Source organism: Oryx dammah, unplaced genomic scaffold, assembly GCF_014754425.2.
Source record: "Oryx dammah isolate SB20612 unplaced genomic scaffold, SCBI_Odam_1.1 HiC_scaffold_24, whole genome shotgun sequence".
Classification (NCBI taxonomy): domain Eukaryota; kingdom Metazoa; phylum Chordata; class Mammalia; order Artiodactyla; family Bovidae; genus Oryx; species Oryx dammah.
Window position 1 is genome coordinate 28,948,487 of NW_024070208.1, and position 13,529 is coordinate 28,962,015.

At 43.7% G+C, this 13,529-nt stretch overlaps 1 protein-coding gene across 4 annotated transcripts in view; it reads right to left on the reverse strand.

Annotated features, from left to right (window-relative positions):
• FRY (FRY microtubule binding protein) overlaps nt 1–13,529 on the reverse strand; it is a 323,252-nt gene that overhangs the window by 240,916 nt on the left and 68,807 nt on the right. The window contains exon 1 of one of the 4 annotated variants that reach the window (XM_040267103.1): nt 4,604–4,762. The exons of the other annotated variants lie outside the window; for them this stretch is intronic. Coding sequence (XP_040123037.1) covers nt 4,604–4,673 — 70 coding nt within the window. The 5' untranslated portion in view covers nt 4,674–4,762. Of the gene's footprint in view, nt 1–4,603; nt 4,763–13,529 lie in introns of those variants that run through there. 4 annotated transcript variants of the gene reach the window in all.

Consider the following 13,529-nt stretch of genomic DNA (forward strand, 5'->3'; position numbering starts at 1 on the left):
CACCTGCCATTGCAGGAGACACAAGTTTGATCCCTGGTCCAGGAAGACCCCCACATACCGTGAACAACTAAGCCCATGTACCACAATTTCTGAGCCTGAGCCCAGGAGCCGAAATGACGGAAACCGCGTGCCCTAGAGCCCATGCTCCACAACTCAAGAAGCCACTGCAATGAGAAGGCCTGCACTGCAACTAAAGAACAGCCCGCGCAGCAGTGAAGACCCAGCACAGTTCCCACCTTCCTCCCTCGGCCCTCAAAAAAACCACTCTACCAAACTAAACTACCACCTGGAGATGTCTAAGGCTTTCTCATGGCATCTCTGTGGTATCCTGTGACATCTACAGGGATCACTAAATACTGCTCGGTGGGGAATGGGACGTGTTTCCAATCCTCACTTGCACGTGGCTTCTCTTCGTCCTCAGAGCTGACCATATACTAACCGTGTTTCTGCAGCAGACAGAAACACTGCCTTTATCACCACGACCTCACCCATATCTGAGCAATGCCACACCCAGCTCTTCCACTAAATGAAGTCTGTCTACAAGACAAGTCATTTTAAGTTGCTCAGTCGTGTCCGACTCTTCGAGACCCCATGGACTGCAGCCTACCAGGCTCCTCCGTCCACGGGATTTTCCAGGCAAGAGTACTGGAGTGGGGTGCCATTGTCTTCTCTTAAATGTACAGCGGTCCCTTCCAAAATGGGCCCAGGGCTTGTTCAGTTCCCTAGAGCAGTTTATTTGTCAATAAAATTCCCATTCCCTGAAAGCACTAACAGACATTCAGAGGCTTCTTATCTCTATGGAGTTTGCAAGGTTTGTCAGGATTGCATACAAATTGCCCTGCCCTGCAAAGATGGAGACACTGAAAGAACCCTGAAGGCCCCTTCATCCACTGGGCTCCACGTTCACTGGATATTATGGGTGGGGGTGGGGGTGGGGGTGGCAGTGTGAAACAAAGGAATACTGGTTAGAAGTTTCAGATAGGTGGGCAAGCCTACATACCAGCTCTGAGACTCCATACAAAGCAAGCCCTCCTTTCCATAAAACAAATGGGAACTACCTGCCTTAAACATTTTTCTGTAGCAAACCTGGAAGGCCAAGGTGACTTTCGGCCACTGAGAATATTCCCAGGCCATCTCCCACGCTGCTGGAAGGTGTGTACTTAGGGAAGGTAGGCATATTCCAATAGTAGCTGAGGTGGAAAAGGGGGAGGGGGTAAAGTTAAAAAGGAAATCTAGAAAAATGAATGCCCCAAAGCAAGAGGTTTTAGTAAATACTGACTATTCACAGAATCCACTGAGGCTGTCAATGCTCAGGTGAAAAACGGTCTAAGTTTGATTTTAAGTGGGTTTAGAAGAGGGGGAAGTATTGGAATACATTCATATTTTTTTAACGCTTATTGAGATTCACAATGTGCCGGATATTGTGCTACGTATTAATACTTGACATCTTAATGCCTCACTTACTGTGAGGTATTGTTGTTGCCTCCACCTCACAGATGAGCAAACTGAGGCGGAGAGTAGTTAATGGATTGTCCAAGGCATCACAAATGCAGGAGCTAGATAAGTGGATCAAGTCTGCCTGGTTCTGCAGCTTGCCTGTTCCAGGTGAGGGCATACCAGGTTAGGGGGCCAACGTGTGTACAGGCATGGACTGGAGAGCAAGCTGCTAAAACACAGAGAGGGCAGCCAATTAACTACAGCTGGAGCAGGAGACTATAAACAAGGAACTCAAAGAGGGTCCTGTGTGGTGGTCACCGACAATCGGGGGCAAGAAGAGCTGAGACGAAGTCTTTGAAAAGCTGGCGGAAGCCCCTCCAGGCTGCTCTACGTCAGGTGGACCAGGTGGAGACCGCTGCGACATTCCAGGTTAAACCAGGGAGGGCCCATGGTAGCCATGGCGGCGGACATCAAGGGGGCGCACCTGTGAGAATCACTGACCAGCTGGGATAGGCCTGGATAAGAGTGGGAAAGGAGCAAACAGGGACAGGTGTCCAGGCGGATAAGGAAAGCAGTGAAGTCTGCAAAAGACATTTTATTTCCAAACATCAAGGCCATTTTGAATTTCCAACTCCATTAAAATGAAAGTGCAGGCTGACAGAGAGGGCAAGCCTGTGAAGAAGGGAGTGTCAAAATGAACAGTTAAAGAAAAGCTAAGACACCTCACCAGGCAATGACTGATGTAATTGACTTGTTCACTCTTCAGGGGAGACAAGTATATACAAAATCACAACGTGCCATTAAAAAAAAAAAAAAAAAAGATGTAACTCTTAACCTGGTAAATGCTCAAGGAAGCATCTTTGCTCTTATGACCACCTTGCAAAGCAGTCAGATGTAGTTATAGAGTTTGTTTTATTGGTTTTTAATTGTCGCACTTTCATAAATAAACCCCACTGCATAATTAGAGGCCTATTCTCCATTCTGGGGGCGGGGTGTCCCCACCTCTCAAACCTGTGATGCTGGGCCAACAAGCCGCCCACCCCAAGATGCATCTTCTCAGCCTTGGGGCCCTGAGCAGGCTGAGCTCCCTAAAGCTTCTATTTTTCACTTTGTCTTCCACAGACAAATTCCTTTCTCTCTTTTTTGGCCACTGAAAACATGTAAAACTGAGAGATACAGTGTTGCACCAAGCTTAAAGAAGACTCAACCTAAGGTGTATTTCCTCTTCCTAAGAAAGGACTGACAAACATTCTGACTTCCCCGCAAAGGCACACTAGCGAAATTACCAAGTTCACTCTTGTACAATAAAGAAATTAAGATTGAGGGCGAATGCTGTGTCTTATTCACCTCTGTAGCTCCACAGCCTGGCATGTAGTAGGTCTGGAGTAAACATTTGCTGAATGAATGAAAGAATTCAAAACTGTGTCCCAGACACTCTCAAAGTAGGAATGAACAGTCATTTTGAACCATCTCCTGATGTGAGCTCAGGGTTGGGGAACGGAGAGAGTTTAGGAAGGGGGCAGAGAATATAAGCTTTGTCTAGAATAATCTGAAAATAGACAAGCGGAGAAAGGTTTTAAAAGAAATCCCACTGGCCTCAGGGTTGTCCCAACATAATTTTCTATCTAATGAGGCAATGACAGAAATTGACAGAAGAAAATAATCTGGCCTTAACCCACTCAAAATAATGATTCAGTATCACACACGGATTTCAAACTCGCAGTAAGTCTTTTCAGATATTGGAAAACTGCATAAAGAACCTTGTATGTCCAAGTCTTGTCACTAATCAAAGTGGGGAATAGACAAAGAAGATTCATCCTTATGTGTGAAGTAGTAACACAAATAATGAATCCAAGATAAATGAATTATGATTGTAACAAAGGAATGTTGTTGGGGTGACAGTATTACTCCCAAATGGCTTCCCACTTGTAGAAAAACAGCTTCAGATAAGCCCCTTGGTGGATACAGTCGTGCAAAATGACCTGGAAAAGATGGTTTCTATGGATAGCATTTAGAGACGCATATTCCTGAACACCTTCCTGCCGAAGGTACTCTCTTTTTTCAAAGCAATTAAGTCACAGGTTCTCCTGCCCCGGTTTTGTTTATATACGAGCAATCTTGTCCACAGGTCATTTGTGTAGGAGATAATTAATCACCAGCTCTTGGACCTGCAGGTAGGTTAATCAGTATGCATGGAATACAACATAAAATTTTTCTTGGAAAAAAAATTTTTCTTTTAATTTCAAACAATTCAGGATCTGTAATACCAGCCAGTCTTTTAATCCAAAGCCAAGTACAAAGGCTGATCGGTGAAATAGAGAAGACTTTGTTTTTAAACTGTTCAGAAAATGCAAGGCATCACTGATCACCTGAAGGCCTCATTTTAATTTGATTCCAGATCCATGATGCCTTAGAGGTTGTCTTTTTGAAAGATCTTCCTGTTAAAAGCTTTAAGTAGGTCAGAACCCTAACTTCAGAAGCCATAACATTCTGATATCCTAATAAATGATTTTACGGTCAGCAACTCACTTGTTTATGTTTCAGAAAAGCACATTATTTGGACTATGACAAACATCAGGATTCTTTTTTTAATTCAAGTATTAATTACTATTATATTAATAGTATATACTATTATAATTCTGAACACCAACCACATGGTCAAGGAAGAGACCAAATAAATCTGCAAGTGCCTCTATATTCAAAAAAGAGGAGCCAGGTTTTGGACCATTAAGTACTTTCTATTTCTTTAGACAATACCCTAATAAAACAATTATGAAGCACTCTGAAGCCCTGCCACACCCCTTTGACACTTCATGAAATCATTTCGATAAAACCTGAGCACATTAAACACACACCAAGCAGGAAATGCAGCCTGGAATACCCAGTCCTGCCCTCACCAAGAGTCTGAAGGGCCATCTCACTTGAACATTTAATCAAACCACATCTACCGTAATTCCACCACAGCCTCTGCACTTCAGGAAGGCTAGTTCAGTCTCTGACATTTTGATTTTCATAGCAGATGAAAGCAAAAAAAAAAAAAAGAAAGAAAAAACTTCCTGGGCTCACAAGCCTATGCTTTTCAGTTGAGGCTTTTATTGCTCAGATCTTACGCAACACCCAGCAAACAAACAAACAAACAAACAAAAGCTTATTTTCTGTTACTCACTATTACTCCAGGATTTCAGTAAATATTTGATACTGATCTCGAAGAAACCGGAATCCTGCTGGCTGGCCATGTCGGCGGCATACAAAGAGCCTGCTCCCGGGGCTGGACCGTGAGCCGCGCGGAGCAGGTACCGGGCGTGGGAGGGATGCGCTGGTCACAGGTTCGTGATGTAAGCGGGGTCAGCGGCCGGGAGGCTGGCTCTGCGGGTCCACCTCCGGCGAGTCCTCATGAGAAGGACGCGGCAGAGCGGGAGAGGGATGCTCGGCCGCTCCTCCTCCCGGTCCAAGACTGGCTGCTTATTCGCTGGGTGCGGATCTCTAGCCCTGGGAGGCGTCTGCCAGTGCCAGCGACGCCGGCCGCCGGTGGCCCACACGCTCCGCCCGGCAGGTACGGGGCCAAGGAAGTCCCACCTGCACGGGGTGAGCGTGGGGGGGTGCCCCACGGCACCCCAGCGCGCTGGGCTGGGGATGCACGAGGGATGGGCCAGGAGGGATGCGCAGGGAGGGTCCCCCCTCCTCCGCCCCCGCCCCCACAGTCCGGGCCCCCGACTCAGCCGTGGGAAGAACCTCCCAGCTCCTGCGGATAGATCCTCGCCGGTCAGCCCCGCTCCGGGTGAGCTGCTCCCCGCTCCCCGTTCCCCGCCCCCCGCGGGGTGCACCGGCCGCGCTCCCCCACCCGCGTCCGTCCCCGGAATCCACACAACTACGGCGGCCCAGTGGCACCCCTGGATCTGGTGGTGGATCTGAAAAGCGTCCTCCGTCCGCCTCTCCGCAAGTGAAGAGCTTGATAACAACAGGATGTCGGCCGGGGCTTTTCCCTCCCCTCCTTTCTGTGCTGCTCCCTCCCAGAAATGCTGACATTTTTTGAGGGAAACCCACCCCCCCTACCAACGGGTGCATCCGAAGGGGACAGTACCAGCCACGTAAGCTCGTGTACAGAACGCCAGGCTCCACGATGCATCCGGCAAGCCTGTGTATTCTAAAAATCCCCGAGCCCAATAAAGCTTATTTTTTATTTGTATTAAAAAGATAAGCAAACGCACTGTATTCCTGGCTGCACAATGGCTTTTTTCCTCCATGAAATCTTGTTATCAGGTGTCTTGACTTCATTTAGTTTGGTTTCATGTTGTTATTTAGCTTGGCTAGGGGATTGGAGGCAATACTTTAATCTTGACAGGCGACGTTTGAGCAGGTGGGATATGCCTAAACAATCTTATAAACCACGAATCCTACCCCCATCCCCAGTTCATTTATGATCAACATTTTGCAATGGGATTGATAAACTATGCTAATAATTATTTCACAAAAAAATCTGAGCGCCCCTCCCCCACTCAAAAGTCAACCCGGATTAACTGTTCATTTGACAAATGGCAGGGAGTATACTTTCTCTAAGACTGAGAATTTTAAAAGTTTTAACAGGAAGAAGAACCTTTAGGATTGTGTCCTGAAATGCCCCAAGACACTATCAATACAATGAGCTCTCTTTCCAAACTCCTTACACAAAAGACAAGCACCCCACCAAGAATTCCAACCATTCATCAGTACTATCTTCTCTTAAAGTGTCCTCAGACTGACTTAGTTTTCATTTACATGCTTACCAGAGTTAATGAGCTAATTTCGTTTTATCACCTGTACTTTGAATATATGGATTCTAGGCGAAACAGGACCCAAAGGATTTACCTAATTGGTTGTTACATTTTAGAACAAAAACTAATATCCATGCCCCCATTTCTGGTGCCTCCCCCACTGTGGATGGCAATAATGAACAGGAAAGCTTCAGGGTGTCTTGGAGTTAATAAGCACAAAGCCTCTCAAAACTCTTCAGAACTTTCTAGCTATAAGATCTAGGGCAAGCTATTAACCTCACTAAACCTTAATTTCCTCATCTGTAAAGTGGGGATTATAGTGGTACTGATCTCACTGACTTGCTGGAAGGATTAAATGACATTATGAAAGTGTTCGGCATAGTGCCTTGCATAGAGTAAACAATTAAATTTTGTTACCTTGACATTTATTATGAACTCTTAGGGACTCTAGAATCGAACTTTCCTATTATAAACATATTTTTTAGGAGTTAAAAATACACGTGACTATCATATTAAACGTATTAATTTGTTGAGAATGCCACTCATATACAGTATTTCAAGAGGAAGCTATCATAAAATTTTAAATGCTATTTAGAAAAAAAATATTTCTAATGGCATCTAGTTTTCCCTGTGAAGATGAATCAGCAACCAACAGCCCAGTTATTGTCCATTAGAACCAGAAATCTGGTCGGTGTAGGCTTTTTTTCTCATTCAAGTACCTTTAAAGAGAGCATATATTGTGAAAGAACAGAAAAGGCCTTTTGTTTTGTTGAAAGCCCTGAAAATCAAATAGAATGACACCTGCTGCAAGCCTGGATAAGACATTTATCCTTTTGTTTCCTCTCTCTAGGTAGGTGAGGGTGGAGTACTTACTTTAAAAATGTAGTCAGAATGGGCACCTGGACAGAGGTACTTAGAATACAAAATCTGAAGGCACCCCTGGCTTCTTAAAAGACGTCAGTCATCATTTAAGATGAACTAAAGCTATTTCAGCTTTTGTATCTGTAAAAAGAGGAACCCTTCTTTAAGAATCTTAGGAGAACATGAATCTTTAGGAATTAGGCAGCAATGTTGGGGGCCAAGAGAAAAGCAGCAGAAATACAGGAAAAACGGGAGGCCTTAGGGAAATGGTATCAGAGAGAGAGGAGGGAGTCAGAAAGTGACCTGAGACTGTGATAACTATTAATGACACCATCTGCATTTATTGAAAAGTATTAGAGTGCAGTTTCGATCCCTGGGTCAGCAAGGTCACCTGGAGAAGGGCATGGCAACCCACTCCAGCATTCTTGCCTGAAGAATCCCATGGACAGAGGAGCCTGGTGGGCTCAGTCCATGAGGTTGCAAAGAGTCAGACATAACTGAAGTGACTGAGTACGCATGCACACAATATTGCACTCAAAGTCCCTACTTTATCATATTTAATCTTCACCCGAAGACAAGTGCTATTAATAGCCCCATTTTACAGATGAGCAAATGGAGGTTTAAAGAGGCATAAAATAAGGTCAAAGGTGAAAATCATACAGCTGATAAAATTGAGGCCTGGCAAATTTTAGAGCCTGAGTCATTTATTCTAAATTATATGTATTTACTTCAATCATAAGCAAGACCAGAATCATGCTTACCAGCTTCTTTAGCGAAAGTTCAGAAAGAGATGCCAAGACCTTCGTTATCACTAACGAAGATAGTACGGATGAAAGCTTGGAATTCTTGGTGGGGTGCTTGTCTTTTGTGTAAGGAGTTTGGAAAGAGAGCTCATTGTATTGATAGTGTCTTGGGGCATTTCAGGACACAATCCTAAAGGTTCTTCTTCCTGTTAAAACTTTTAAAATTCTCAGCTGGGCCCCTGGCTCTCCAGGATTCCTCACTGCCTTCCTGTCCAGCTTTAGGCCAGAGGAAGTTGTTCCTTGGGGGCTGAAGCCCAACCCAAAAGCAATCTAGAGAAGAATGCCATCATTTTTCACCTTGATCTGATTCCTTGCACAGGTTGTATTCTGTCTAAGGGATGCTTGACTTGTGGTAGGGGTGGGGCAAGGGAGGGTGGAAATCTAGTCTGAACTCCACTCTCCAAGCTGGTAAAGGGGTGGTAACGGGCTGTGTCCAGCCTGGGGTGGGGCTGCATCCACCCTTTACTCAACCCACAGGTGCGTGCCTAGTTGCTCAGAACCCACATCTCCTCTGTCTCCTGCGCTGCAGGAGGATTCTTTGCTGCTGAGCTATTGGGGAAGCCCCAACCCACCAGAAGGGTGCTTTTTTGTGATCCAGATTCCTAAGAGACTGAAGGTAGCCTGGAGTGGTGCCGCAGGAACTGAGAACACAGTATGTATCAAGGAGGCAGAGGTCAAGTGGTCATCTTAGGCCCCAGATTGCTGGGTGGCATTGAGATGAAGGTGGTAAAAGGTTCGTGGATTAAATTTTACAACCCATAGCATTTCACATCCTGCCTGGATTCTGATTATCACCAAGAAGTGCAATTGGTTTCTGTTCTAATTCATATTTAATTTTCCCTTTTCTGAGAATTTTGAGACTGAAATGTGTGGTGCTCAAAAAAATAAAAAAGGCAAAAACAAAGCCAGGCAAACCATCTGGATGCTCGCCAACGTGACGAGCCATTACCTAATGATTTGAAAGCGTCTGATTGAGTTGATTGGGTTGGCACTGGAATCCAGCCCCCTTCCCTGTGGATGGCTGCACGTGGCTACACACGTGTTACTTATTGTCACAAAGTGACATGTACATGCATGCACAGAGCGTATGAGGCAGAGGAGAAATGTCTTACCAGTGTCCTGAGGAAACAAAGGAAAACCACTTAATGCAAGAAAAAATTCCTTTATCAATTTTTGGTCTGGAGTTTCAAATTCCAAAACAGCACCAGATATATCACATCCCTACCATTCCACACGTGGCTTCTTTATAAGAACAATTGCAAGTCAAATTAAGCATCGCCTGGACTGAGTTGGCAAGACAGCAGCTGAGATCAATGGAGACAACTGTGGAGAAAGGGCTTTGTTTTTCTTTAAGCAGTAGAAGTAAGAGACCTTTTAGAGACGATCTAAAGAACAAATGATCAACATAAATCACAAGCTGCTATTTTGGTCTGTGCATAATTTGGGCTGATCTAGCCTATGCTGAGAAATTAGAGAAAGAAATAAGTGATGCCACAGAAACGTTCATCTCATAAACATGAAATATGATAATCATTCCTTTAAAAAAAAATTCAACCCCATATACAAATCTTCCCAAAAATAGATTCTACAAGTTTTGAAAACATTTACTTCATTACTCTCCAGTACAAATAATTCTTTGAAATGAATTGAAAGACATTTAAGTTTTTTTTGAACACGACAGAACTTCATTAAGGCAGCTTGTTGCTACACAGATTCAGACATAAACAAGGAAAATCGTGTCTCCTAAAATTGTTTTCATTAAAAAACAGCAGCAAAACCCAGTTTTCTTCTTCACTCACCTCTCCCACACAAAGGGGTTTCACATGGAACCAGGGGATGCGACAAAGGACTGGACGTTGGGTCTAAGGTACGGGTATCTATCTGGTGGCCTGGGTTTCCTTGTCTGTAAAATAGCCCTTATCACACGAGTTCTTTATGAGAATTAAGTGAAGGCACAGGAAGATGACAACTGTTAAGTAGCCATCTACAGCTGGCAATGAACTCAGAACACCCAGCACAAAACGCCCCCTTCACTCCAGAGCCAGGTTAGAGAAAGGGGCAGAGAGGGACCCTGCTCATCACAGAGGGTCCAGCCCTCTAGCCACCCACCTCTGCTGGCTACTGAGGGAAGGCTGAATTTTTGCAAAGATAAAGAAAGCTTAAATATACACATACAAAAAGTATTATTTAGTGTTTTAGTGCTGCTAACTTCCAGTGCCTAGGGTAAAGCTGAGCAGAGGTTCTGGTTAGCTTAGTGTCTGCTCAATATTTATCTAATTTACTCCTCCTGTTAACCTCTCATGGTAGGGCCTGCATGTTTGGATATTATTAACCTAGAGCCCAACCCAAGAGATGCTGTGGTTCATATATATTTTGCAAGTATAAAGATTTGACCTCAATTTCTGCAGAGTAAATATAAGGCACATGTATTTAATATTGTTCAGACAGATGTGCATGTAAAGAGAAAATGTGGAAAGGTTACCTCCTCTGACCTTTATCACAAAGGCACTGATAACTTGCCTACTCTTCTTTCATATACCACCAGCAACCTGAAGTACCATTTACACTGAGATGCAAACAGCTCCAATATAACTAGCTTCAACAGCTAACAATGTAAGGTTATAAAATATTAAGCCCTTTGTTAAGTAAAAAATGGCACTTGCTATAAAATATTTAAATCTTCTCTGAAGAAGTGAAAAATGACATTTGCTTAGCACATCATTATTTACCAAAAATGCACAATAATATTTAAAGTAAAAAAAGTTTTATTTATATTAATCATCACTTTTCCCCAAACACTATTTGCCATCTAAATGAGAACTAAGAAAATGTTGGTTCTTCCCCATAAGCCTGGTAATTTAACAAACCAAAAAGGAGCCTTCTCATAGTTACATTAAAAGTTTTGAGTATGGTAAGCTATTTCTTCCATTATTTAGTGATAAAAATTGAGTACTTCCCACTCATATTCCCAATTTCATGCATAAAAATAAATATGAGAGTTTAAGTCATAAGGGTCAGATCAACTTTTCCTCAAAGGCACCATTTATTGTATACAGTCACTGAAATCTATACAAAGTCAATGAAATTGGAAAAAAGTCAGAAGTTTTGATTATTTTTTATATCCATACTACTTAACATTTTATATATGCTGAAATTTTGTTCCTTCTTCTAGGTAGGGTCCCATACTTACAGTTACCTACCAACAATAGCTGAATGATTGGAAATCAGGAAATTCTTTATCGTGCTCCTAAATTTGACCTTGATACTATGACCTTGGACACATCTCTGCTGAATGAAGGACGCTGGTTCTTATCCTCAACTGCCTCACCTCTTGGGCAAGCCAGCCTTTGCTTCTCCATCCTATGGGGAGGAGCCACATCATGAAGAAAGCAGGACACGGGGCAATAAATTATTTCATGTAAATCTCTGGCATTTATTCTTTGAGATTTGGCAAAAGATTCACCTTTTCAACTATGTTTTGATAAACATCAAAAATATCCAATATAGAGCACATACTGGCTTCGGAGTAGGAGAAGCTGACACAGGACCAAAAAATAATTGGGAATTAAATAAATCGATATGAAAATGATAGTGTTGTCTATTGTGAACCGAATGAGACAATATCAAAGTGATTTAATCAGGTTAGAGGAAAATGGATAAAACTATAACAACTAGACACATCCTGGAAACCAGGGATAAACTACAGCTGACTAGTGGTAAAGAATCTGCCTGCCAGTGCAGGAGACATAAGGGACATGGGTTCAATCCCTGGGTCAGGAAGATCTCCTGGAGGAGGAGATGGCAACTCACCCCAGTATTCTTGCCTGGGAAATTCCATGGACAGAGGAGCCTGGCAGGTAGGGTCCCAAAGAGTGGGACACAACTGAAGTGACTTGGCACTTAACACAAAGCCAGGTTATCACCACTGAGATTAAGAAGAGTTGAATGAAGCAATTAAAAGATATACAGAATATCCCTTCATTTGGAAATAGAGCTTAAAAAATAAGAGTCTGCCTCACTGAGCATCACTGACTAAATATTCAAAATGACCATCTATTCCTGGGGCCGTGTGGTTCAGACCCTCCGATTCCTGCCTGTAGTACACTGGGGTCTGGGCCCAACAGCGGTGAACGAGAAAACACCAACATTAGATAGATGCTCCTTGCACAGGCTCAGTTCAAACGTGGTAGGAAACGTAACTGTGAAGGGTTGAGTGTATTTTGGAGGATGGAGAGAGTCTCGCAAGGCATGTTTTTAGAAAGGGTGGGGAAATCGCCACCCTGCTCCGACCAGACAGGCAGCGCTTTGTGTAGGAGGGTGGGGCTGTTAGAAACTGGCTGAATGATGGAAGGGCACAGCTTAACTAACAGGCTGGTGGGGAGAGCAGATACCAATGCTTAGGAGCCAGAAGGGAGAATAATGATCTTTGCAGACGGTCAGGGAGGGTGAGGTCACTCTGAGAAGCCCAGGGAAACAAGAGGTGGGAGGTCGTGAATCTGACCCCCACAGTGTTAGCTATGGAGAAAGCTAAACCCACGGTCGGCCCCTCTCCCCGTTTACGACCACTGCGAGCCACTTGTGCGTCTGAGCTAGTCCCCTCCCATCCATAAGATACACGTGATACGCGAGCATCTGCTGTCTACACAAAGTTGTTTCATGATCTCAGAGGAGGTTCTGTAGATGAAAGGGCTTTGTATTCCCAGGGCACCAGTGTTAAGATGCTCAGAGCTCCATCAGTTTATGGATCAGACCAACAAAAGGGTGGGAGGTCCCTCCTCACTCCTTTCCTCTTAAACACTGTCACCCTCCCAGCTACTGAACAAAGCCTGCTGGGTTTTTTACTTTAGGGACACACCAGGGTTGTCCTGCTATTTAAGTGGCCATTTCCAAACTCCAGGAATCTGCTGGTGGTTTGCCTGGGTCTTCTCCAAATGCCACTTCAGCCTCTCTGGATAAATACAGGATGAGTGGCAATGTCTGCCTGGGACTCCACCCTACCTCAAGACTTATTTCCGTCTTCTTTAATCTCCAAGGGAATATCCCCTGGATTTTCTCCTTTTCTCTTTCTTTAAATTAAAAAATATATATCACTTTGCCTATGAATTCTTATATCATCATCTTGGTATGTTACTCTCATGTATACAATTAAAATTTTTTGTTCATTTACAATGTTGAGTAGCAGAACAGTAAAGGAGGATAAAGACTGCGGGGCTTCCGTTGGGTTTATGGGTACAATAAGATGGTGGGCATTTCTGATAATAAGAAATGTATTAGGAAGAAGGCTGACTCTGGAATGAACATAGCAATACTCTCCCTTTTGGCTCTCTAAGCTTCCCGGGTGACGCTCATGGTATAGCATCTGCTTGCAAATGCAGGAGCCTCAGGAGATGCAGTTCAATCCCTGGGTCAGGAAGATCCATTTACTCTTAGAGACGAGGAAATGCCAATGGATGGAGATCTGACAGCTAGACATGCTGGAGTAGCAGTAATAACAATGATGAAGGTAACAGCTGGTTATGTGAATCGAGCCAGGATTGGCGCTCACATCTGACACAAGGCAGGTGATGTCCATATAAGCAATTAAAAATTTTCAAGTACCTACATTTATAATAAGTAAAAATAAATGGGTGAGATTCAATATATTTTATTTAACCCAACACACCCAAATGTTATTATT